The sequence below is a fragment of the Heterodontus francisci genome, chromosome 18, assembly GCF_036365525.1.
Source record: "Heterodontus francisci isolate sHetFra1 chromosome 18, sHetFra1.hap1, whole genome shotgun sequence".
In the NCBI taxonomy this organism is placed as follows: Eukaryota; Metazoa; Chordata; class Chondrichthyes; order Heterodontiformes; family Heterodontidae; genus Heterodontus; species Heterodontus francisci.
Window position 1 is genome coordinate 24,082,832 of NC_090388.1, and position 27,814 is coordinate 24,110,645.

A 27,814-nucleotide genomic window follows, 5' to 3' on the forward strand; every position below is an offset into this window, starting at 1 on the left:
GGTGACCATGAAACCATTGTCGATTGTCGTATAAACCCATCTGGTTCACTAATGTCCTTTAAGGAAGGAAATCTGCCGTGCTTACCTGATGTGGCCTACATGTGACTCCAGACCCATAACAATGTGGTTGACTCTTAAAAATGCCCTCTGAAATGTCTCAGAAAGCCACCCAGTTCACGAATAATTAGGGATGGGCAATAAATGCTGGCATTGCCAGCGACACTCATATTCCACAAACGAATAAAAAAAACTACACATACAAATGCATTACAGACAAGTGGTAATGAGTGTGGGTGGTTCACCTCCCAAATAACCAAAATCCTGTTTTGTTTAAAATGATGAGTTAGCCTGAGTGTTTTACTTGCCAAATAGGCAGTGGCAGGTTTTCTTGTAGGTTTAAAACAGAAGATTAACTATTTATTGAACAATATTCCCCGAAATGTTCGCAACAACATTTGCGCATGCATTCACTCTGACATGCACTCTCGAGAAGATAGAAGGCAAAGGGTAAGAGTTCATGGTGTTGCAGGTGTTCGTGGTTTACTGTAAACCTGTTGATTCTTCTAAGTAGGACAGTCTCTTTTAAAGATGTATGCCTGGGTGTTTGTAGTCTTGAACTTGTTGAGGTGTTGTAGATTTCTGGTGGTTAAAATTTCAGGCTGGAGCTGGTGGTCTCTTTTAGTTCTATGCTGCACCAAGCTGAAGTGTAGAATTAGCAACAGGGCTTCTTGTTTAGGCTGGACTCCTCCTGTGATGTTGGTGTGATCTCTCCCTCTCTCAGGGTTGCCTTTTAAGGTCAAAATCCATCAAATTGGACTTTTTGTTAGTTGGCATACCACCTTCTCCCCTGGTGTGACCACATAATGGACCAGAATGTGGAATCCATGGCTGTCCATTAATGTCTGAATGGATACTATTCAGTTATGATGTGTCTACTTCACAGCTTCTTTGTCTCAGAAGAAAACCATGCAATTCGGGAATGTCTCTTGTTGGTTCCAGGATTGGTATAGTCGGCACCTTTTAGTCTGGAATGTATCCTTTTGTCCTTTCGAGACAGTCTAAATACACAGGCCAGACCATTTGTCCTTTGGTGGCATCTTGCAGCACATTGAATGAAGTGCATAACTTAAAAGTAGGAATGTGAGATGTCTTTATTGGGCATGACACGCCCTGCAGCTCAAAGAAAAAGAATCTTGATTACATTTTAATTATATTGTTTTCAGGATAATGTAAGAGAAACATGAACGCAAATTCTGCACTCATTTTGACATCCACACCTCAATCTTACAACTGCTACAGGTGGCATTGTCAGCAACAGCCATTTCTATTTTCAGATTTGAGTTTCTCATCACCAGTTTTTTTTGTTTGTGGCACAATTATAATTGAATTTTTTTTTCCGCATTGAATTTTGGCCCTAGGAAGGCTTCTGTTTAGAAAACCTGGTGCCTTCTCTCTGTTACCCACTTGTAAATCCCAGTTATATGGCATCGGACAAGGTTGGATTTCTCCAGCATCTGTTTGCAGTATTTTGAAAATTTTAATGCCAGCAGACATGTGGTTTTTGGTGAGTTTTGGGCTAAGTGGAAATTGGAGTTGGACCCTTGAGTCATTGAAGAGGTCAAATTTCACAGGCTGCTGTAGAGATATCTTTTCTGTTCCAAGATTTGTAATATGCAAATTTATGTTACTACATTGTTCCTGGCTTTTTGCAAATCTCACTGCCTGTACAGGCCTTTACCCTTTAACTGCTGCTTCCACAACAGATGGATTTAATCATTCAAGTTTTGCCACATTGATAATTCTTATCTCTAGGGTGACAACAAGTGGTAAATTTTTTTTTACTCCCTGTGAGGTGTCTGGATCCTCCTCCTGCACTTTGTCCTTCGTGGGTTCTGAATCTAATTTGCTGGGTTCGGTTAGCTTTGGATTTAGAACCTGACTGTTTGATTCTTCAGTGGGCAAATCCACATTGACCTTTTATTTTTCTTGTGGATTTCACCTGAGATAAACAGCACTCTCTTTTCCCTTTACTTCAGGGATGGGTTTTTCCCCCCAATCTCCTCCATGTTCTCTGGGACACCACTGCACGCAGGTGGCTGTGCAGCTTCCGCTGCACTCCCCTGTGACAATTCAGCTAGGTGAGACGTCGCCCTCACTCATGGCTTGCCTATTGGGGAACTTTCCTTGTCCCTATTTAAATCTGTAAGGAAGATTTCTGCTAACTATACCTCTGGTGCATTCCCTTCAACCTCTGCTGCTTTAATCTCACTCTTTTATTTTCATCTGGCTCTGTCTCGGCTTCTTTAAATTCTACTGGCTCCATCTTAGCCTCTTTGAATTCTACTGGCTTTTCTTTAGCCTCTTTGATCTTTACTGGCCCTATTGCCCCTGTGGGATTTTTGGAACTTTCTCAGCCCTCTGCAGCTGTGCAGAATTTTGCTTGTTCCCCTCAGTTTCCCCAGTCTCTGGACTGCTGTGGACCCACTGGAAACAACACCATGCTTCCTGCCAAGTCATTGCCCTGCAATAGGTTGGCCCCCTGCATTGGTAAGCTCGGAATGCCCACGACCATCACTACATCGTTGACCAACTTACTTTGTAGGTAAACTTCAACTAAGGGAATCTTCAAGCATTTGCCAGTAAGCCCTTTTACCAATACTGTGGTATTCGTTCTACTTTCAGGTGGCATCTCTCTAATCTTTGCTGCAAGTAGTGCTGGAAAATAACCGGTTACCCTGAGGATGGTTATCTCTTTGCCTGGTGCCTGGAATACAAAAGGAGTCATTTTCCCTTTTTGCAAAAGGTTCTTTCAGATATTTTGGTTTTCAGCTACATTTGAGGACATGCTTATCACCTTCATGGCTAAATACACTGTCTTGACTGTAGCGCCCCTGCTGATCTTTTGGAATACCAACAATCTGCGATGAAATGCCCAAATGTTCCACACTGAAAACATACCAGGCATGCTCCTACTAGGTTTACCATCTTGGTTTTAAGAGTTGGAGACTGATCTGTTTTTCCTTCCATATTCTCCTTTTTCTCAAGCCCATTTCTGCTTCATCTACATCCATCCTATCTCTCCCTAGCCTGTAAGAGTTACGAGACCCAAGATTTTGAGTTCATGGTCTGTGTATTAATTCATAGTCATCAGCCATCACTGCGGCTTCTCTCGCCCATGTAATTCTTTGCTGCTCAAAATGCGTTCTTATGTTAACTGGGATGCTATTTTTAAATTCTTCTAATAGAATCATCTGTCTCAGATTTTCATAGGAGGGTTCTAGCTTGAGAGATTGGATCTAGCGATCGAAAGCCATATTTTTAATTCTTTCCAATTCTGTGTTGATTTGGGCAGGTCTCTTCCTAGTGTATCTGAATTTATGTCAATAGACTTCGGGTAATAACTCGTACACATTTAGAATTTCTGTTTTAGTCTGTTCCTAATCGAGGGAGCTTTCTTGTAATAGTGAATAAACCTCACGGGCTTTTCCTGTTAACTGACACTGCGTTAGGGGGGTCCAAGTTTCTTCAGGACACTTAAACTGTTTGCAAGCTTCGCAAATGACACAAAGAATGCTTCAGTATCCGCATTAAACTTTGGTACCAGTTGTGAGTACTTTAAGGGATCAAAGCTCCATCCTGAGTTAGGGTCATTTGCCTCATTAGTGGTGTTTCCACTGGATACAGCCAACCTTCCCAGCCCAACCCTCTGCAATTGTACTTCCTGTCTTCTCAACTGAAACTCCCTTTCTTTTCTTTCCTTGTGAAGCTGAAGTTCTCTTTCCTCTTGTTCTTTTGAAGCTGAAATACTCTCTCTTCCTTTGCCTTCTAAAGCTGAAACTCTTCCTCCTTTTGTTTTTGATGCTGAAACTCTCCTTTTCCTTTTTTGATTGAATTTCCACTCTTTTTATTTGCATCTCTTCCCTTTGCAACTGAATTCTAGCTAGTGTAATTTTATCTGCTTCAGGTTCATGCCTGTTTCTTTTGGTTCAGGGACAAGATTAAAATGGCTAGCTGAATTCCTCACTTTTTCAGGTTTCTTTATTTTATTTGTTTGAAAGTGACTCCCATCTGGACAGCTAAGCTTTTTAAATTTGCAATACTTAACATATTAACTTATAGAATAGGTTTCCCTGCTGTACAAACTCTTCAGCATTAAATGTGACCATATCTGTTGTTTCTAGCACTGTAGAGAAGAAAGTAATGATACGAGAAAACCTGTTTTTCAATTCTCCACGGTTTTAGAGGTCAATTTTCCTCCCTTTCCCAAATCTCTCGTTTAATCTGTGTCATGCTAGGCCCCCACCTGCTAAGAATGAGGCACATTAGTTTTGTCATGAACTTTGTTTTTAAACAAAGTGGCGCAGTGGTTAGCACCGCAGCCTCACAGCTCCAGCGACCCGGGTTCAATTCTGGGTACTGCCTGTGTGGAGTTTGCAAGTTCTCCCTGTGTCTGCGTGGGTTTCCTCCGGGTGCTCCGGTTTCCTCCCACGTGCCAAAGACTTGCAGGTTGATAGGTTAATTGGCCATTATAAATTGCCCCTAGTATAGGTAGGTGGTAGGGAAATATAGGGACAGGTGGGGATGTGGTAGGAATATGGAATTAGTGTAGGATTAGTATAAATGGGTGGTTGATGGTCGGCACAGACTCGGTGGGCCAAAGGGCCTGTTTCAGTGCTGTATCTCTAAACTAAACTGTTACTGGAGTGAAGGAAGGACTTGCTAAACAGATGAGCCGTGGCTGGAAAGGCCATTTGCATATTAACAGATAGTGTTTGGAAGGACAAAGCAGCCATTCCCTGACACATTCAATCCACGATGGACTTTTGATCACCAGAAGTTAAAGGTGGGGGAGCTCACATTCCAGGTTGACTGCTATGATGACCGAATACACAAACGGACATGGTCAAACCAGCTAGTCACATGACTAACCTGCTCGGCAACCTGAGTGTTTGAATTTGTACAAACAGTTTGGGCAGAAAGTCTGTTTGCTCTTGGACTGAGAAGATCTTTCTCCTGTCTGCTCCCATCTCTTTCTCACAAGCCTCTGAAGACACAGGAACCCCAAGAGAGAAAAGTCTCCTGCAGTGAACAAGGTTTAAGAAAAATACTGGGCCCCAACAAAAAGCAAGATCTACCTATAATCAAAGACTCTACAGTGAGCTCCAAGAACCATAACAACAACTCTTCAGATGTTGCCTCAAACCTTTCCACTTTATTTTTCTTCTCTTTTCTGTCTCTATTTGTATATATGTATCGCGTATGTATGCTAGCGTGGGCGCGTTGTGTATCCATAGGCGTTAACCAAATTAGAGTTTAGGTTTAAGTTTAATTAATTTCAACTTTTATTCTTTAAACCTAAGAAAGCCTGTTCATGCTGGTTTCTTTGCATTATAATTGGAAAGCGGTGAACAAGGACTCACCAAGGGGGAGCTAAAAAACACTGTGTTTTAAAAATTAAACCCTATTACGGTAAGACCAGGTGAAGACATCTTTCTCACCTGGTCATAACAGTCTGATTGTTCAGAATGTTGGCTTCGAGCCTTCAATTTGTTACGGACAGGTGGTAGGGAGTGTAAGTGGTTCCCACTATTCACCTCCCAAGTGACCGCAGTTGTGTTTTGTTTAAAATGAAGAGTTAGCCCCTGAGTATTTTACTTGCCAAATAAACAGACAGTGACCGGTTTTCTTGTAGGTTTAAAACAACTGATTAACAATTTATTGAGCAATATTCATTCCCCAAAATGTTCACCACACTACTCTCACACACATTCACTCTCATGCATTCTCTAGAGTAGACAGATGGTAAAGGGTAAGAGTTCAAGTTGTGATAGGTGTTTGTGGTTTACAGTAAACCTGTTGAATCTTTTAAGTAGGACTGTCTCTTTTAAAGGATCAGGCCTGGGTGTTTGTAGTCTTTGAACTTGGTGAGTTGTAGATTTCTGGTAGTTAAAATTTCAGGCTGGAGGTGGCAGTCACTTTCAGTTCCCTGCTGCACCAAGTTGAAGTGTAGAATTAACAGCAGGGCTTCTTGTTTAGGCTAGATCTTTCCACAGCCCCTGACTGGACTCCTGTGATGTTGGTGTGATCACTCCCTCTCTCCAGAGGGTTACCTTTTAAAGTCAAAATCCATCAAATTAGACTTTTTGTTAGTTGAAACACCATCTTCTCCCTGGTGTGACCACACAATGGATCAGAATGTGGAATCCATGGCTATCTATTAATGTTTAAATGGTTACTATTCTGTTATGATGTGTCTACTTCACAGCTTCTTTGTCTCAGAAGTAAACTATTCAATTCGGGAGTGTCTCTTGATGGTTCCAGGATTGGTGTTGTCAACACCTTTTAGTCTGGAATGTATCCTTTTGTCCTTTCAAGACAGTGAGATAGTCTGAATACACAGACCAGGTCACCTAACCTTTGGTGGCCATCTTGCAGCACACTGAATGCAGTTGATATCTTAAAAGTAGAAAAATGATATGTCTTTACTGGGCATGACAAACGGTTAACACTTATCATTGAGTAATAGAGACCAAGTTTCAGAAGTCCTACTGATACCCAGTTTAATTGAGGCTTTTATGTTCATATTGGTGATGACATGTAAGTGCTGTAAGTATTTCAGGCAGTTTTAAGAACTGTTACACATTGTTTTTTAAATGGAACATGGTGCCCAATTAGAGTCATGGATTTTGGAAATCTGTTTTAAAATTGGCTGCGTTTGCTGACAACGCAACCACTAGGTGGTGCAGTACTTGTACATGTGCACATGCAGGCTCTTCAACTGGAACGTTCGTGTCTGCGGCATTCAGGCAGCTGCCAGGATTAAAGATGGTGCTGCTCAATTTATCACAGGAAATGCTTATGGCTAGATCTTTCCAGCAAACTAACATATTAAGTTGGATGGAAACTCAGTAATATGCTACTATGTTGTTATAGGATATATATTGTAATCCTCAGATCCATTTAATATTCCAGTAACCCTATTAAATACAAAATAAATTTTAGGCTTGAATTTCCATTGGAAGATAGTGAATTGACACCCGGATCGATGAAAAAGAAAATCGGGCAGAGTTTTAAATGTGCTGCCAATTTGTTATTGCGATTCATTATTGTAATTCGTTTATATGACTGATCAGGACTGATTTCACCCGAACGCAGCTACTAGCTCTTGCCCCACTGGCCTCTTTCTCCCCCCCTCCTCGGCAACTCACTTTCTCCCCCTCCTCCCTACCCGCCGCTTCCCCACCTCAGCTGCTTGCTCCAGACATCACTGCTCCCCCTCACTCCCGGGGCCGATTGTTCCCCGCTCATGCCACCCTGCTCTCCGGCTGCTCACTTCCCTCACCCTCCCACCCCAGGCCCTCCAGCCGCTAACTCTAGGCCGCGCTGCTTCCCTCCTCTCGGCCTCTCGCTTCCACATTTGATCAGTCTCCACACGCCGTCCGAAGAAGCAACGCGGGCCGCAAGGGGTGACGTAGGAGCGAGTGGCCAAGAGGAGGGAAGCGGCATGGCCTAGAGCTAACAACTGGGGCGGGGAAGCGGGGAGCGAGCGGCTGGAGAGCAGGGTGCTGCAAAGTGAGGAACAATCGACCAGGGGAGTGGGGGGAGCAGTGAGGTCTGGAGCTAGCGTCGGGAGGAAGCGTCAAGGCCTGGAGCGAGTTGCCGAGGGGGGAGAGCAGCCAGTGGGGCGGGAGCGAATGACTGAGATTGAGCTCCAGTCTCCCGTTCAGTTGCTTCCTCCAGCTGGGGCTCTGGATACCCGATGACGGTTTATCGCGCATGCGCGAAGATGGACCAGGTGCAAATACGCGATGACGTTGGCGTTGCATGATGACGTCATCCCGCGCATGCGCCACTTAGTCCTGGCCAGATGTAACTGCACATGTGCACAGCTTGGCGCACTCTGATGACGTCAGCAGGCAGCTGCGTTGTCAGGAATCACTTTGTTTAACATTTTGAAAAATGGGTTTCAGTTTGACGGGGAACCTACCTTAACTTTCAGGTATGTAAAGCAGCACATGTACTTTGTTTTTCACTTTTTTTAAAAAGTGTGTAATGAAAGGTAGACAATTTTGAGAAATTGAATAGTGTTCATTGATCTAATATGCACTCATTCACCTTGTACTCTTCCATTTTAATGAAATTACAAGTTTACAACAGCAAAAGTACAATGGTGATGTCAGACAACTGGCACTTTATACGCTGTAGGCTATTGTGTACCATATTTGATGCAGAGAAATAAAGATTTATGTGCATACTGTAGCCAAGTTCATTTGGGAGGGATGCATGATTCTGCTGTGGGGTTGTTAGAAACAGGAGACTTGCTTGTGGCCGAGTTCTATTCAGTGCTGATGTCTATGCATCTGAGTTATCCATTTAATTATGGTTCATGCTAAAAGGTCGGAGCTGGTATTGTGCTCCTTTATTAGGTACCTTCTGTACATTTTGTGAAAAGTAATATTTATGTCATCTGTGGAATGTAACTGCCCTGTGAACTAGTTGCTCCCATTCCCAGGTTTGAGATTACTAGTTGCAGCCTTTGGGAAAGATGTATGCTGTGTTAAGTGTTCTGGATGTTTAATTGGTTTTCAGTGTTATTATTTCTTTAGCAGAACTGCAGCATATCTGCTGATGGTTGTACAGAGCATTTGCTGCATACTGATTCTGTTAAGCCTTGTTACCTTCTAGGAATTTCTCTTTTTCTTTTGCTGCCCCCTGACAATCCTATGCCCTATAAGTCTGTGTGTCTACTTTGGGAGTGGTTATTTTCATTATCTGGATGATGGTTGTTTGTACTGAGGATCTTCATTTTGGAAAGCCGGCATCATTGCTGAACATGGTCAGATGCATAATAAAATTGCTTCTGTGTCTATTACATGACTATTTAATGATATAATATGGACTTTGCATCTAATGGTAGCTCTTCAGAATAGAAGTTGTCGTGGTTAATGATTAGAGCTAGTAGAATATTGTTTATCCTTTTGGGAAAGCTTTTAATTTTTTTAAGGAATCCAGATTTGGACATGTTAACTTCCATAGTAAACATCTTCGATGAGTTAAAAGAATTTAGGATAGTATTTTCATTAATTCTATTTTTCCCCCTCCTTAACTGAAGGCCCTCAAGAAGTCAACTCATTCTTGAAAGGAAAAATGTTCTTCCATCAATTACCCCATCCCTCAATTTAATGTTGAAAGTAACATTTTCAAATGAATCGTAATTACAAAATCTTACTCCAAAATCTCCACCTGGAGAGTAGTGGTGGGAATCTAACAGGTCCTTTTTTAATGTTAACATAAATGATTTCTGACAGAAAATTGTGTTGTGCCTCCAAGGTCATGTTTGTATCGATATAATTCTGGAGTCACTTTCCAATCTGACTCTAGAGAGCAAGGGTGTGACACCCTCTCGTGGAAGCAGTCTTATACTGCTTGGGCTTGACACCACATGGAGTATAACTTAAGCATGATGTCAAGTCAGATTTAAGGAATGTTCCAAGAGATGTGCTGGACCTCCAGGCCACTTTATAAATGTAAACAGAGTTTTATTTAATTTGTGTATATGTATGTGAGTGTGTACTTTCAAGATATTTGAAAAATGACTGGTTGGAACAGAACTCTGCACCTATGTGGTGAATTGCCTGTGCAGAGTTTGATCTTGGTGGGAATGCAGATCTGCAACTGGGGCCGCTCAGTACAGTTTTGGTATCGCCACTCTTGAAAACTACCAATTTTAGCATGGTAGGGTATGATAATTATAGCCTAGGACAAATGTCTTGGGTACTCTGAATCTATATGTCATTATCCAGTATTTAAAATTGCCCTGAGCATCTCCAGTAAAGAATTGCTGGTGTTAATTTTTAAGTGTTCACAAATCCCCAAGCTACACATTGTAGTTAGATGTCTGATTTATAAGAAACTACAATTTGTATGAAAATGTTAATTTATATCAGTGAAAATTAAGTTCTCCCATGGACAGGGAGAATGATTATCTTCCATAGAAAGAATTGAAAGACAAAATGTGCAACTACTGATATTTCAAAGGAAATATTTTGTAATTTTCTTATATTGTGCAAGTTTTAATAAGTGCTTGCAGATGCTGCTTTTGCGTGCATTTCATTGCCTATCTCTCCAATATCAGTCATACTTAATGCATTTTGGTCTGCAAGGCACTTTTTCATAAAATATAATCACAAAATGTGATCAGCAATCTAACTAGCAGTCAGAGATGTTTTCCAGCTTAAAATTGATATTGCACAACTTGTTTTGTCATTGATAATGTTATGGTTGGTGGGAGAGGGAGATGAGGGGAAATGTCTGTCTCTGCTCCAAAGCTGGAAGGTCCTCTGTTCTCCTACCATCACCTCCTCTTCAGATCCTTATATTGATTGTTCCTCTACATGCCACATCTAGATTTTTTGCCATTTGTTGAGAAATTTAAACTAATTCTTATCCTGATCTACTTTTAAATTTTAATCTCTGTAATTTTCACAAACTCCCTATATGCTAAGAATACTAATTCTGTGCCTTCAGCTTTAGTGCCAAAATATTGATGGTATCCTGCTTCTCATAAATTGTTTGACAATGTTTATATGAAGGATATGAATGAGTGGCAGGCAGTGATGATACATTGAGACAAACTTAAATTTGACAGTGTTTTAGGCTGTAATTATATTAAAAGATCCATCACTTGTTAAAATATTTGCCATTAGTAATTAACATAAGTTTACAAATATACTGAATGATCTCCCATGTCACCATTTAAGAATAAAAAGATAAATTGAATTTGTGTCTTCCGTGCTCTCCTTGTCATTATTTTTGCTTGTGTCTCACTCTTTAATCCTTTGTCTCTGTTTTTCTTTTTTGTGTGCTTTCTTGCACTTTGTCATTGAGGCTTTGTTCTGTAAGCCTCTTTCTGAGCCTTTCTCACACTTCTTGTAAGTCTGTCCTTTCCTTTGTACACTATTTTCTGTAAGCAATGCAGTTTGCGTCATTCTCTTATCAATCTTTATATGTCTTTTGCTCTGTTCTTCTATCTGTTAATCAGTTTCATACTTTCATCATTCGTGTCTCTCTGTTTAACTGTTCGAATTTATCTTTCTGTCTTTACCTTGTGTTCTGTATTTTCTTTAAATCTACTACTAATTTATCATTCAAAGTCATTCTTCCTTTCATTTCCTAGCATATCTCCATGACTACTCGGAGATGAGGACAGATTTGGTTTGATTATGGTTGAGCAACAAGCTGTGCAGGCCAAGGTTTCGAATTGAGGTACCACTAGAAAGGAGAGGAAATTCATGTTGGGCAGAGGATGGGGCCTGAATGAATGAGGAACTGGGTGTGTGGCAGTGCTTTGAGGCAAAGGGAGTTATGCCAGTGATCTAGTAATAAAATGTGAAGTAAATAGCCAGGGGAGTTTTTAGCAAAGAAAAGAATGACTGAGTTTATAAAAATAAGAGTGCCTTTTTTTGTGGAATTGATCATGTAGAAAAAATCTTAACAGATCTTTCTACACTCTAATTTGTTTCTTGGGAGGAATGACTTAAAATTTGCATATAGAGAATTACATAGATAACATAGGATATATGGCACAGAAACAGACCTTTCAGCCCAATCAGTCCATACTGGTTTATGCTCCACTCGAGCCTCCTCCCAACTTTCCTCATCGAAATCTATCATCGTAACCCTCTATTCCCTTCTCCCTCATATGCTTGTCTAGCTTCCCCTTAAATGCATCTATGCTATTTGCATCAACCACTCCATGTGGTAGCAAATTCCACATTCTCACCAATCTGGTCAAGAAGTTTCTTCTGAATTCCCTATTGCATTAATTTCAATTGATGTTTTGTTTTGTGTGATGTTTGTCATATTAAACCTGTGAATAGATCTTTTATATCAATTGGAAAGAACTTGATATACATTTAACTGTATCAATAATGAACTTTAGAGACTGTGCACATGGGTATCCAACCCCAGTGACACAAGAATCTACTGCAAAAATTCTATCCCTGGCTTAAATAAAATCTTAAATAAAAACAGAAAATGCTGGACATAGGTCTGGCAGCATCTTTGGAGAGAGAAACAGCATTAACTTTTCAGGTCGATTACCCTTCTTCAGTATTTTGCTTTTGCTAAACATAATCTTGTTCTGCTAGGTACCATTGCTAAATCAACACAAAGCTGAGCTCATCAAGCAGTTTAAAAATCCCTGTAGGTTAGGAATATTTATGTTGCATTTAACTGATTTTTTTCAAACTACTTTTGATGACGTATGATATTCTCTGGATGCCTGACTTTTCATCGTGGTGTTTGGCAGTCATTTGTTTGAACGTTATAATCATCTGAGGCTAGAGGTTTAGACAGCTGAAACATGCTAATGTGGACAATCTGGAGACATATCTATTGTAATATATTAAAAAATCTTGTGCCTGTCTTTGCTTTCTGTTGGTAAAAACTTATTTTCTGCTGTCATGCTTTTGCCACACTTTCATGTGTTCAGATTGTTACAACCGAAGCGTGAGGAGTGCACTGTCTTTTATGGTCCCACATCTCCACAGTCACAGCATATATTTTTAAATGTTTACCCAGTTACTGTTGCGGTCAATCATATACTCTACTCTTTATCCCAGAATAAAATACACCAACCAGGTTTCTTTATTAAACAACAGAATTATCAGTTTATTATAAAATAAGACTTATCCAGTAAAGAAGCAATGCTTTAACACACAGATTGAAATATGAAAGTTCCCTTTTTAAATACCCCACACACAAACACACTCACACTGAAAAAAATACAGAAATTCTCTCTGCAGAGATCTGATACAAAAAAAAGACAAAAAAAATACTTGGCCAAATACTTGCTAATTCTTGAAGATATGGAAGGATGTCAGTTGTCCCTCTTGGTCTGGCAGTCCATATGTACAGTGATGGGTCACTGGGATCTTTTCAGAAGCAATTCATTCTGGACACGACGAGAATTAGTCTGGTAGGCTTTCCAGGAGAAATGTGGCATCAGGGGTTTCCGTTATCACACTCTGGTTTTGCAGGGTTTTTTCAAAGACAGGAGGAAAGAGGAGCTGACATACTGGACCTCTCAGGGTCTCTTAGAAGTGCAGGAAAGATGAGCTGAGGTTTCTTTCTTGGCAGGTTGATCTTAAAAAACAGTCTACACTCCAACTGAACAAAAGCACTATCTCAGAAGTGAAAACACAAACAGCCTCCTGATTCTCATAAATCTTGACATGTCACTCCTCTGTAAACATCTTCCCCAGATCACCAAGGTTTCTGTTGTTTATTGAACTTAAGGCATGTGACTTCCAGTTAAAGGTTGTTTTCAAACAAGACCTCTCAGTGAATCTTGTTAAAAAAAAAAGTCCATGGAATGTTTTCAGCAAAAACAAAGTCCAGCATCCCATGAAATCTTCGACCTTCCAAAAAATGAATCCATTTCCACAATTTAAATATGAATCCTCAAAAAATATTTAACAAAAAACAGAAGCACTTTCATAACACATATAATGGAAACCAGCTATGTAAACTTATCATGCTGTATTTACATCCTGGTGACACTGTAGTGTCTGTTTATGTCTCACAAATACTCAGTCTATATTGCAGAGAAACTCCAGCTTTGGTCACTACTTTACAAATTGCACACATTTTGTTGTTCAATTCCAAATAATATAACGTAAAAAAAAAGATGAATATGTGATCTTAAAATAGGGACTGAATTACCTCTGCAAGCCCTGGTTCATCTAACACCTATCTTCCAACCTTGACCTGAAGATTGTAGTTGGCCTTGACTCCTGTGTGACTGAGCGATTGCCTTCAAAGCAATAATATGCACTTTAGCTTACTGCAATGATTAATCAGTCTTTATGACAGGTTTCAATGCATGTATGCAAACACAAAGTGTGGTGAATAAGGTTGGTGAACTACAAGCATAAATAGCAGTATGGGAATATGATGTAGTGGCAGTAACGGAAATAGTGAGGACCGGGCGCTTAATATACAAGGATATAAATTGTTCAGAAAAGAGGGAGGAGGTGAAATGGAATTTGGAGTGGCAGTACTGATTAGGGAAGACAGTGCAGTGTTGGAAAGGGAGGATGTCCTTGAGGGAACAAGTACAGAATCAATTTGGTTAGAGTTGAGAAGCAAAAAGGGTATGATCAAGCTACCTGAGGTATTTTATAGGCCTCCAAATAGTGTGAGAGAGATAGAGGAGAAAATCAGTAGGAAATCAGAGATGTGCAAGAACTATAGAGTGGTGATTTTGGGGGACTTTAATTACCCAGTTATCAATTTGGATAATTTTATAGTAATTGGTAAGGAGGGGGAAGAATTTCTGAAATGTGTTTAGAAGAACTTCCTTGATCAGTATGTTCTCAGCCCAACTAGAAAGGAGGCATTGCTGGATCTGGTGCTGGGAAATGAGGTGCGCCAAATGGACCAATTATCTGATGGGAGCACTTGGGTAAGAGTGATCATCGTATCATAAGGTTTAGACTAGTAATACAGAAAAACAAGGAACAAAATAAGATAGAACATCTAGATTGGAAGAGGGCTAATTTCAAGGCAATGAGAAGGGAGGGACGAGGGAGATAGAGGTTATGATGAAACAAAAAAAGAGGATGTATGATGCATGTCAGGTAAATTCTTCAAGTGAGAACCAGGCCTTACACAATAAGTTAAGAGGGGAGGTGAAGAGGAAAATAAGACTGGCAAAGAGAGAACATGAGATAATGACGGTCAACATAAAAGGGAACCCAAAAATCTTCTCTGGCATGTAAATAGTAGTGGCTAGTAAGAGGTGGAGTGGGGCCTTTTAAGGACAAAGAGGGTAATATATGCTTAGAGACGCAAGGCAAGGATAATATGCTTAATGGGTACTTTGTATCAGTGTTCACTAAGGAAGTGGAATCTGACAAAATATTGGTAGAAGCAGAGAGAGTAGAGGCAATGGATAGGGGTAAAAATTGAGGGGGGAGGTACTAAGAATGCTTCGGGTAGATAAGTCACCTGGTTTGGATGACTTGTATCCCAGGTTGCTGAAGGAAGTGGGAATGGAGATAGCGGATGGGCTTGCCATAATCTTCCAATCTTCCCTGGATATGGGGGAGGTGCCAGATGATTGGAGATTGGCAAATGTAACATCCTTATTCAAGAAAGGGTATAAGGAGTGTCCTAGCAACTACATGGCAGTTAATTTAACATCAGTGGTGGGTAAGGTTTTAGAAACAATAATCAGGGGAAAAAAATTAATACACACTTGGAGATGTTTGACGAATTAAGGATAGCCTGCACGGATTTGAAAAAAGCGATCATGCTTGACTAATTGAATTTTTTGATGAAGTAACAGAGAAGGTTGATGAGGTGAATGTGGTGGATGTTGTTTATATGGATTTTAAGAAAGCATTTGATAAGGTACTGCATAAAAGGCTAGTTAACAAAATTGAGGCTCATGGAATAGGAGTCCAGTGTCCAGTTGGATAAAAAAATGGGCTTAAAGACAGAAAACAATGAGTCGTAGTAAATGGTTGTTTTTCACACTGGAGAATGGTAGGCAAGGATCAGTGCGAGGACCACTGCTTTTTTTGCTATATATAAATGGCTTGGGTCTTGAATTGCAGAGTAGAATCTGAAAATTTGCTGATACCACCAAATATGTGGCAAACAGTGAGGATATGAACCACCTGCAACAGGACATAGATAGGCTAGCAGAAAGGGGAGAAAGGTGGCAGATGGAATTTAATATTGACACATGTGAGGTAATCCATTTTAGCAGAAGGAATAAGGAGAGGCAATATATACTTAATGGCACAGTTCTAAAGAGTGTGCAGGAACAGAGGGACCTGGAAGTGCATGGGCATCAATCTTTGAAGGTGACAGGACATATTGAGAGAGTGGTTAGTAAAGCATATGGGATCTTGGACTTCCTAAATAGAGGCATTGCATACAAAAGGCTTATGCTGAACCTTAATAAAGCTCTGGTTAGGCCCCAACTGGAATACTGTGTCCAGTTCTGGGCACCATAGTTTAAGAAGAATGTGAGGCTACTTGAGAGGGTGCAGAGGAGATTTACCAGAATGATTCCAGAGATGGGGGATTTTAGTTACAAGGTTAGATTGGAAAAGCTGGTGGTCTCCAAAGAACAAAGGGGATTGAGGGGAGATTTAACAGAAGTGTACAAGATTATGACAGGCTTAGATAAGTTAGACAAGGAAAAACTGTTCCCATTAACTAACGGTACAAGGACGAGGGAACACAGATTGAAGGTTTTGGGCAAGAGATGCTGGGGGAATATGAGGAAGAACATTTTTACACAGCGGGTAATAATGACCTGCAACTCACTGCCCATTAGGGTGGTGGAAGTGGAGACAATTGATGATTTCAAAATGAAATTGGATGACTGCTTTAAGGAAACAAACTTGCAGGGCGACGGAGATCGAGCGGGGGAGTGGGGCTGACTGGATAGTTCTGTGGAGAGCCAGCGTGAACTCGATGGGTTGAATGCCCTCCTGTGCCGTAAATTACTTTGACTCTTTTCGTTCACTCCTGTCTTACCAAAAAATGTAGTCAGTAGTTTATATAAATAAAAGCAAAATACTGCGGATGCTGGAAATCTGAAACAAAAACAAGAAATGCTGGATTCACTCAGCAGGTCTGGCAGCATCTGTGGAAAGAGAAGCAGAGTTAACGTTTCGGGTCAGTGACTCTGCTTCTCTTTCCACAGATGCTGCCAGACCTGCTGAGTGAATCCAGTTTATATAAATAGTTGAGTGTGTGCTTTGGGATGGGCAAGGATATTGTTACCATTTTGTGATTATAGAGATTGCCAAAGTTTCTAAATATTTGAGCCTTAAATAACATCGGCTATGTTGATTGCGTAAGTATTCTTAGGTTTTTAATACATGAATTACAGCTACTTATGAAGCCCACTGCTATGTTTACTGTAGTTTGTAAGCTTTCTTGCGGATTGTGAGCACCTGTTTAACAGAAGCATGGTAATTAAATGGTAACGATTGACAAAGCTTTTTCGTTTTCCCAGTTTTTGTTAAATCTTTCTGGTTAGCTCTTTATGACCCTAGCTGCAGCAAAATGAGTTGGTGATTGTTTAACTACTGCCAGCTCAAACATGTGCAGTATCAGCTTGCCTCTTACAAATGGAAATGCTGTGCCGTTTCTCATTTCAAATAAGCACATCCTGTTATCTTAGGTTTGCCAACAGCTTTCAGTTATTAAAGTTCTTATCACTCAACTTCAGTAATAGAAATGCATAGATTAGGTCTCGCTGCGATGAGATAACCTAATGTATAACTGCTCAGCTACACTCAATAAGAAATTAAATTGCTGCCCCGTGTGGATTAGCATAGTTACTCTGAAAGACAAAAATAGCAAAAAACAAATTGATCAGTTCAGAGTCTTCCTGATTACTTTAATTATGAGAGCCTGCTGCAGAAATAAGCTTTTACTAACACTTGTATAATAAGGGTATAACTAAAGCCTGTAAATGCCTGGTCTCTGTTCAAAGCAGATTTTGCTCAAAGGAGTATGTTAGACTTTTACCTCTGGGACCTGAGGCGGCGCTGTGGTTAGCACCGCAGCCTCACAGCTTCAGCGACCCGGGTTCGGTTCTGGGTCCCGCCTGTGTGGAGTTTGCAAGTTATCCCTGTGACCGCGTGGGTTTCCGCCGGGTGCTCCAGTTTCCTCCCACAGCCAAAGACTTGCAGGTTGATAGGTAAATTGGCCATTGTAAATTGCCCCTAGTGTAGGTAGGTGGTAGGGGAATTGAGGGATGGTGGGGATGTGGTAGGAAATATGGAATTAATGTAGGATTAGTATAAATGGGAGGTTGATGGTCGGCACAGACTCGGTGGGCTGAAGGGCCTGTTTCAGTGCTGTATCTCTCTATGACTCTATGACCTCAGCTCAGTTTCAGCCCAAACTGATGGGATGAGTCACTTCTGTAAGGGCGCTATGCTAAATGAGTTTGGCCAGTCCTAATCTTTATTTTATTTTTTATTTCGAGATACAGCACTGAAACAGGCCTTTCGGCCCACCGAGTCTGTGCCGACCAACAACCACCCATTTATACTAATCCTACATTAATTCCATATTTCCTACCACATTGCATATATGATATTTCAGTACATGGATTTTTTTGCATCTATATAGTTTGTATTTTGGTCATCAGAACAAACATTTGTAAAACCACATAATATAATTTAAGACAGAAGGCCTCTTGTTACAAATAATTCCCTTCATATGTGCAGTTGTTCTTCAGCAATTGTGAGGCTAGGCATGGAAACATGTGGCTAGATATTAAGCGGAAGGGGTTATGTAGGTAGGGGAGTTTGAATTCCACAATATGCATCTTTTGGTCCTGACAGGTTTCCTGCCTAGAAGTCATCCTGATTGACAGGCTCGACCTCCAGTCGGGTGGGAACTGCAGGAACGTCTGATTCATGACTGGGGGGTTGTCTGATAGCTGACCCCAGGGGCCTTTGTATGGCAGGGTGGGGGTGCAGGGTGTGAGGTGGAAGCACTCTTGCCCCTCCTGGCCAACAAGCAGTGTTGTAAAGACACTTATCTTCTTCCTGAAGTTGTCCTCACCTCACTTCAGCTGCCAGGTTTCCCAATGCTTGGGAAACCCAGCTACACACTATAAAACCTGGAAAGCATGTTAAATCAGAGGCTGCCAGCTTCATTACGATATTTTGTTATGGACAGATTGTAGGTGGTATAGGTAGCTTCCACCTTTTGCCTCCCAACTGACCGCAGATAGTGTTTTGTTAAAAATTATGTGTTAGTCCCCGAGTGTTTTTACGGTCAAATAAACAGACCAGCGACTGGTTTTCTCATAGGTTTTAAAAAAAAAAGAAAGATAATTATTTTTAAACAATTCCCGAAATGGTCACAACTTCACGCACGCATGCATTCACACACACATTCATACACAAGAATTGCTAGATAGAGAGAAAAGGGTAGGATGCGATTAAGGTCCAAATTACCGTATAAGAGTCCGTTGTTTAAAGAACCTTCAGAGTTTCTTTCGGGAGAATATTCAGGCCTGAATATTCCTTGTCTTGGAGTTGGTGAAATATTGTAGTCTCTGTGGTTAAAATTCAGCCCAAAGTTGATGGTGTGTATCTGGTTTACTTGAACAGATGGAAAGTCTCAAAGGCACCTTGCAATTTCTCTGCTGCAGTTGTTGTTCACGTTGTTATTCAGGGTTCTTCTGCTTAGTCAGACATATATCTCAGCCTCTGACTGGAACTGGCTTTCTGTGGTCTTTTGTTGATCTCCGCTCTCTCTCCAGAGGGCTACCTTTTAAGGTAAAAATCCATCACATTTGAGTCTCTATCAGGTGACAAAGGGCCATCTCTGCTGATGTGATCACACCATAGTCCAGGATATGGAAACCATTGCTATCTGTTGGCATCTGGATGGGGACCATTCTGTTACAATGGTGCTATTTCGCACCTATTCATTCATGTTGGTTTGGGCTGTGGACTCAGTCTGTCTACAGAACCTTTGTTAGTTCATTCCTGTTGATAGGAGTCATCAATATGTAATGGGCTCCTTTCAATTTCAGTGGGTCCTCCCCAGTGCTAATTCAGCTGAGGTTAACTAGTTTCATCCTCAACTGATGGATGTGTTTATTGACAGTACAGGAGGGGGCCACCTGACCTTTACTCCATTTTGTCTGGTACAAATGTGCCCATTTTCTTGTGGTTCAGTTCAACAGTTGACTTTTATTTCATAATTCCTCCAGTTTATTGTTTATTTCATCATGGCTCCTTCCGAGCACGACAATTTAAATTGCCAGCCCATCTCCTGGGAGCGGTCTGGCTGCCTGTAAGGAGGTGGGTTGGGGTCGGGGTTCAGATTTAAAAGATTTTCATATCTGACCTGAACCCAACCCACCCATTTTTATGTGCTAAAATTCCTCCCAGCATCATTTTAAGTGTTGGGGAAGAATACCATTGTGGGATCTTATCCTGGAGAATTAGAGAACATTATGAAGGTGCAGTTACATCCTAGGCACAAGAATGTGTTCCAGTATTCAAGACTTAATTTCAATTTGAGGATGTTGAATTGGTTCATTATCTATACTCTAAAGTTAACAACCTCATGTATGAATATCATTGTAAAGCTCTTTCTTTTCTGATTCTTCTCCATAACAGGTTGAGAACTGTGTTCTAAATTGTATTTCTTCCAATTGTGCACAAAATAACTTATTTGTCATCTTATTTATAATCTTTGATTTGAAAACTGAAAATGAATGTTGATGAAGGATTTCTTTTTGTACAGCTAGATTTGGCAGCATGCATCATTGAACTAAATGAACACAGCCATCCCAACTAAACGTATAAGAACTCTGAATGATGTGATCTGTTGTTGTTTTCCTATAGATCATCACATGATGACCGAGTACTCCTCGTTGCATACAATAATAAGGCACTTTCTCAGTCTTTTGAGAACTTATTTGAAGAAAATGCAGTTGGCTTAGTGCAAGTAAGTGCATGGTATATTTAAGATGTATACTTTTAATTATTTTTTTTTCTCAGTGTCTTAGATGTAAGAGTCTGCTCATGCTTTCCAATATTTAATTGTGCAATAGCATACTCCAGGGGTGTAACAATAGAACCCCCTTGATCTGAACTAGATATTATATCCTTCTTGTACCCTGGTGTGCAGTTGTTAAATATTTCCAAAGACAGACAGAGAAATACCTATTGAGATGATATCAGTTTTGTTTACTTCATTCAGTTTCACTTTCCCATTTCTGTAAGGAGAGAAAACAGATGCCCAGTCATCCTAAATGGCTAACTTACTTTTTGCATTACCTTTTTAAACAACTTCTAACTGTAAAAACTGACCACCTGCAATTTAATTTCCAACTCTGGGTCCCATGCCAACTCCTTGCAGTGTCTTATCCAAAAACTTTACTGACTCCTCAACACCTCATGCTTTGTCCACATGAATAGAATCAGCTTACCACAATGGATGTGAATATTTGCTGACCATCTGAGATGAAATAATGAATTGCTCTTCAGTGGGCTTGCACTGAAAAAATGATTGAGAGCACATCTTGATCTTTGACAGATCCAGTAGGCTCAGTACTGTTCTTCAGGGAAGGGAAACCTCAACTTGGTCTGGCCTATGTTACATGACTGACTCTGAATGGCCTCAGAAGCCACAGTGGTAAAGGCAATCTGCTTAGGGCGATTAGAGATGGACAATAAGTGCATAATATCATTTTTGTAAAAGTTGTCAGACCAACCTTAATCCCATCTATAGAGCCACTGCAGGCATCCTACAGAGCATAAATTGACAAACATCAGGGAGGTATCATTGACCTGTGTGGTCACCCTTGCTCTGACATCTGACATGGTTGTCCAGTGGCTTGCTTGTTGATTGAGAGATATAATTCAAAACACAGAGGTATTGCTTTAATACACTGCTGTTTAATGCTCAGCAAGACTGTATGTAGGGCTGGCAGCCTTTCAAAGATGGTGCCAGCACCTGCTCCAACACTAGGTGTTTCCGTGAACGGCGTCTCCATTGCTAGCCCCGCCACGTGATTGGGCTGTCTCCATTGTACAAAATGCTACTTGTTGCATAATCACAGCGGCGTAGATGCTGACATCATATGCTGAGTGGCGGCAGGATCATAAAATCCAGCCCATGCTGTGCTATGTTAGAACATGACAAAGTGAGAACTTTTAAGCCTAAGAGGAGGACCTAAACTTAATTAAGACAGTGTTTTTCAGTATCTGATTTCTCACAGGCTTGCAGACATTGCAACACATGAGCCCTTCTTCCACATGTGTCATCAAATTGATTACCTTGGATTCTTTTAATTATCCTCTGTCCTCTGATGATGTGCAGCCATATTTCATTTAAGGTGTCTAATGAAAAATGCTGGGCAGAAAGGTGGAAAAATTTAAGGGCAGGCCTGCAGAAAACTGCCGGAGAACTCCACGCCACCACTGCTCTCTGGCAGCAGAAGGGAAAGGTCAGGGTTGGAACATTGAGCAGGCTTCAGCGGGAGGGAGTAGAACTGAAACACTTAGAATGAGCCTGGCAGGGAATAAGTGCCACAGACTGGGAATAATTGAGGGAGGAGGAGCTTTGCATGCTATCAGTGCCAGGACAGAGTGGGTAAATTAATTGAACGGAGGAGACATTAGGGAACTATCATAACGATTGAAATGAGTTGAAAATTATTTTCCAATAATCTGATAAATGGTGCTGTGCAGTTAGGATGGATGAGCACTGGCATATGATTGATACAGTTTGATATTACATAGAATTACGTAGTATTTTACAGCACAGAAATAGGCCATTCAGCCCAACAAGTGTATGCCACTTTTTATGCTCCACACAAGACCTCCTGTCTTCCTTCACCCTATCAACATGTCCTTCTATTCCTTTCTCCCTTATGTATTTATCTAGCTTCCCCTTAAATGCCTCTATGATTTTTGCCTCAATCACTCGATGTGGTAGTGAGTTCCACATTCTCATTAATCTAAATAAAGAAGTTTCTCCTGAATTCCTTATAGGATTTATTAGTGACTATCTTGTATTTATGGCTTCCAGTTATGGACTTTCCCCAAGTGGATAAAGACCTCTATCAGGCCACCTCTCAGTCTTCTCTTTTCTAAAGAAAAGAGCCCCAGCCTGTTCAGAAATGAACCAATCACCAAGTGGAGGCTCTCCAGAATCTTAGCATTGTACAATATTAGGCATTTACAAAGCATAACTATTAAAATATGTACCTATTTTAGAGAATATTTGTATTGCTGATCCCATTTTTTTAATTAGTACTTTTTCATATTTCTGTACAGTTAAAGCAACACTTTGGCCAGAATTTTACGCCGCCCCAGCAGGTCGGATGATGGCGTGGGGGCGGCGTAAAATTGAGCGGCAGGCTCCGGGAGGCCTAACCGCCCCAATTCTGCCTCCGACCAAGTTTACGGAGGTCCAGCGGGGGGTGGGGGGGGTGAGAAGCGGCCCGCCCGCCCGAGGCCAATCAAGACCCTTAAGCGGCCACTTAAGGGCCCTTGCCCACCTCCAAACGGGTGTGCCGGGGACGTGAAAGGCCGCCCAGCTATAGCTGCCGGCCTATCCACACCCCGGGGGTGGGGGAGGGGGGCCTGGCAGTCGGGCACAGGGTGCCTGATTGAGGGCCGTCCCCACCTCCCAACCCAACCCCGGGATCCAAGGCGCCCCTCTCCCCCCAAACAGCCACCCTAGCCTCATGAGGGCATGACCGATTCCGCTGGTGCGGTAACCCAAACTTACCTTCAGTCCCTGCTCCTTGGTATCCTCCTCGGTCGGCTGGGCTGCAGTCTCAGCAGTGGCCACCATTCCCAGTGGCGCTGCTGAGACTAGGAGCTGTCGGCCCGCTGATTGGCCGGCAGCTCACTGAGGCGGGTCCTCCTCCCTCAAGTGGGTGGAAGTCCCACCTCGGGCCAATTAAAGCCTGGGGATCCGTAAAATACGGGACGGGTCCCCAGGCTGGGCGGAAGCGGGCTCGGCACGACATTTACGTCGGAGTCCGGCTCCCGTCCACCCAGCTTAAAATTCCAGCCTTTGTTTCTGTTGCCCAGCGTTCAACAGAAATGGAATTATGTTTTAGAGATTGTGAAACAATGCATCTTTTCTGGTATATTTATGCATCAGTATAGCATACTTTAGTACCATGAGATTTATTTTACAGAAGTTCAAGAAGGATCCATATACAACAACATTAGGAGGCTTTTCAAAAGTTACAAACTACATTCTTGATGCTTTTCGTGGTTATGACATAACATCTCAACAAAGACCTGTATCTGAAATGGATCTCAGTGAATCTATTTCAGGTCTGGAAATTAATCATCAGGAAGAGCCAGGTTTTGAAGTCATCACACGAGTAAGTTCTCTTGATGCCTTTAAACCTGCACTAATTATTAATTATTAAATAAAGACTATTGTGCTGAAGAAGCATATCTTAAGAATTTTTTAATGTGTGTTTTAGCTATTCTGCTTGCTTGTAAAGGAGGTCTGGAGTGGAATTAAATGAAAATCATACATTTTAATAACTCTTTCAGATTGATCTTGGAACAAGACCGGAAATTCAAAGAGGAGAGCCAGTTTCTACTGAGAGGTGGTCACAGAGCATGGATGCAGAAGAAAAAGTCCTAGACCCAGACAACCTGAAAAAAATGATATTCAAGGGGGTAACTGGTTTCTTTTAACACTTTCCGTTAGTACAGCAAGTTTGTTGGCCAGTATTTTTAGTTTTGCCGTGTAACACAAAATAAACTAGTATAGTGGATACGAAGAAATGATCATGCTTAATTGCCGCAATATTTGTATTTCTAAACTTTGAACAAGAGTGTATAATTATCTAATCATTTGCACTGATGCCTCATCCAAATTTCAAAGCTGTTAACTATCATATTTCTCATGACCAGCCTGCATATTTGAGTGTTAGGTAATGAAGTATTTTGCTCGAGAAGGATAATTTCATTTTAAAAAACTCAGACATTTATAAATTGCCTCCTTTTTTGGCCAAACATGAAGAATTAACAGTGTTTGCTGCTAACATGCAGTTTTAACCTTTAGTCAGTGATATAGTATTAAATGCAACATAATCTCCCACATTAATGCTGAATGGTGTCATCTCACACACAGGATTTTATGTGAATGATGAGATAATTCTTTCACTGCTACTGGATTGGTTTTGTGGCCAGATTAGTTCTTTCACAGGTGTAGGTTTTTTTTGGTAAACTGTTGCATCTTGAGGATGCAATGCCACTTGTGAGTTGGTATTCTGCAAAATCTACATTTCACAAGCAAAGTTGTGCACGTGTAGCTTAAATAAGCAATATTTAGTTCTTGTCAATTCAATCGCACATGATTAAAGTGAAGGCTTTTTGTGGATGGATAAATAAATTATAGTATCTATTGAGGTAGAGAGGGAAAGGGTGATTTAACTGGTCAGACGTAGCAGTACTGCTCATGTTAGGTCAGACGGTGTGCTATTTTATAAGGACAGGAAAACGATTGTGTATTTCTGCTAAAATGAAGGTGTTTTCCCTGAAAGCCTAAGAGATCTAATTGTTCAGCATTCTTGAAATCAATTAAATGTTGATTGTTCTTAGCCAATCACTGGGTGAAATGAAAGTCTGACTAGTTTTTATACTTCTGTGATGCAGAAATATGCACATGGAATTTTGTTCTCTTGGTGGAGGGGGGTGGTGGTGGAGAGTCGCAGCGGAGCAGTCTGCTATGAAACTCGGCGCCGTACCGCTGTGTGCCAATTTTGTCGTAGGTGGGGAAGTACCCCATGGCGGTACTGACGCCCCAGAGCGACAGCATCACCATTTGAATGCTGTAAATGCTGCTTTAAATAAATTTGAATCTACTTCACTGCAATCCAACAAAGGTTTCTCAATTTGCCTACTTTGAAAATCTGGCGCCACCAAGGCAAGACTTCTCAGTGCTGCGAAAGGGAAGGTAACTTAACCAGAGTAGCATAGAGGACATGGGGTTTACAGCGACCTTTGCCGCAATGTTGAGCGTCCAACGGGCTTGTGAGTGTATGGGGGGGGGGGGGAATCTCTGCAAGGGGCTTGTGTGTGAACTGGGGGATCTCTGCAAAGGGCTTGTGTGTGAATGGGGGGATCTCTGCAAAGGGCTTGTGTGTGAATGGGGGGGAACTCTGCAAGGGGCTTGTGTGTGAACTGGGGGAACTCTGCAAGGGGCCTGTGTGTGAACAGGTGGAACTCTGCAAGGCGCTTGTGTATGAACGCGGGGAGCTCTGCAAGGGGCTTGTGTGCATGGAGAGAGTAAATGCAGGGCTGGCACGCTTTTAAAGATGGCACCAGCACCTGCTCCAACATCAGATAACGCCATGAATTGCATCTCCATTGTCACCACCGCGACGTGATTGGTGGGGACAGCTGCCGCTATTATGCAAAATGGCCACCAGCCCCATAATCGTGGCGGCGTGACTGCTGACATCACGCTGACATCTCGTGTGTGATGGACACAAGTGCAAAAAAATTCAACTTCATACAGAAGTCTTGTGTCAATATGCACCTAACTCTGTCACACATCAGGCTCACACTTAATGTGCGAATCATATAGGTGATTCGCTCAAATCTAATGTAATTTATTGCTGTTTTAGGATCAACTGAACAGATCGGAAGTACAATGAGTAAAAGCAGTTTTTCTGATTTAAAAAGTAGTAGACATATGATAATCAACAATGAGTAGTCATCAAAACCTACGAATAAAAAAGTAGACAAACAATTGAAATCCCTCAACGTTTTTTGACCACCATCTTGGTCTGACTCTAACTTGAGTATCTTAGTGCTATAAATAGGGTTTGTAACATTCTTACAAGAAAACGATTAAACTTACCGATACAATACTATTTTCTATGTTTAAAATAGATTTAACAATGTTTTTAATTATAGTCTGAACCCCCGAGAAGGATTGAGTTCATGGGCTTCCTGAGCCATGGCTAGTATTTGAAGAGCCTTAACAATTGCAAGCTGCAATTCCATATATATATATATATTATCAATGTCTGCAGCTTCCGAACATTTTTCACAATTGACAGAAATGTTGCCATTCACACAGCCTCTCAGCATTTGCTGTTTGTAACTCATGCCCTTCCCTGTACTTCTCTATAGATGAGAAATTACTGAAGAAGAAAATCACTAGGAAACAGTACAAAATATCTTTTTTGGTATAAAACATCAAAAAGTGAAGCAGGATCTCTAACTTTTGCTGATGTAACTTGGCAAAAATATTGGTTTCTGTATTCAAGAGCTTGTTAATTTAACGCATATTTTAATGCATTCAAAATGGTCAAAACAGTTGCGTTTCTTAAGAAAGCAAAATAACCAAATAATGGAGGTTTTGACAAGCTTGGGGAGAGGTTCTGGATAAAAATCCTAACGTTAAATGAGGGTCAGAACCGTTTAGCAAATCTAAGAGATATATGGTGAAGAAGGACAGTGCAAATTATTTTATCTTTAAGTTGTGTTGATTGCTTGTCCCTCACGACAGAATGCAAACAGAAGGATTTCAATGTCACACTAAATATTTTTTATATATAGAAAAAGATACCAATGTTAGATTGCCAAAAGAATTGGTTTCTTTACAAAACTGGAAATTTATTCCTGATTTTCTCTCACAGGGACTTTGCCATGCAGTAAGAAAAGTGACTTGGAAATTTCTTCTAAATTACTTCCCATGGGATAGTACAAAAGAAGATAGAAGGTTACTAACCAAAAGAAAAACGTGAGTTCTTTTTGTTCTTCTGCAAGTAACATAGTTTAGAGAAAACTGCACAGTGGCGCAGTGGTTAGCACCGCAGCCTCACAGCTCCAGGGACCTGGGTTCAATTCTGGGTACTGCCTGTGCGGAGTTTGCAAGTTCTCCCTGTGTCTGTGTGGGTTTTCTCCGGGTGCTCCGGTTTCCTCCCACATGCCAAAGACTTGCTGGTTGATAGGTAAATTGGCCATTGTAAATTTCCCCTAGTATAGGTAGGTGGTAGGGAAATATAGGGACAGGTGGGGATGTGATAGGAATATGGGATTAATGTAGGATTAGTATAAATGGGTGGTTGATGGTCGGCACAGACTCGGTGGGCCGAAGGGCCTGTTTCAGTGCTGTATCTCTAAATAAATAAAAAATAAAACAATTGCTCCTGGTCTGTTCTGAAGTTAGTGCAGAGAAATTGTAGTTTCTGTTTATATCCAGTATGGTTTTTTTGTTTTGTTGTGGCAGGAAGGAGGGAAACAGGTTCCTGGCC

At 41.1% G+C, this 27,814-nt stretch overlaps 1 protein-coding gene across 2 annotated transcripts in view; it reads left to right on the plus strand.

Annotated features, from left to right (window-relative positions):
- tbc1d15 (TBC1 domain family, member 15) overlaps positions 1–27,814 on the plus strand; it is a 72,291-nt gene that overhangs the window by 26,564 nt on the left and 17,913 nt on the right. For both annotated transcript variants that reach the window (XM_068050431.1, XM_068050432.1), the window contains 4 exons: positions 20,409–20,511; positions 23,723–23,914; positions 24,093–24,221; positions 27,197–27,300. In XM_068050431.1, the coding sequence (XP_067906532.1) occupies positions 20,409–20,511; positions 23,723–23,914; positions 24,093–24,221; positions 27,197–27,300 (528 nt within the window). The remainder of the gene's footprint in view (positions 1–20,408; positions 20,512–23,722; positions 23,915–24,092; positions 24,222–27,196; positions 27,301–27,814) is intronic.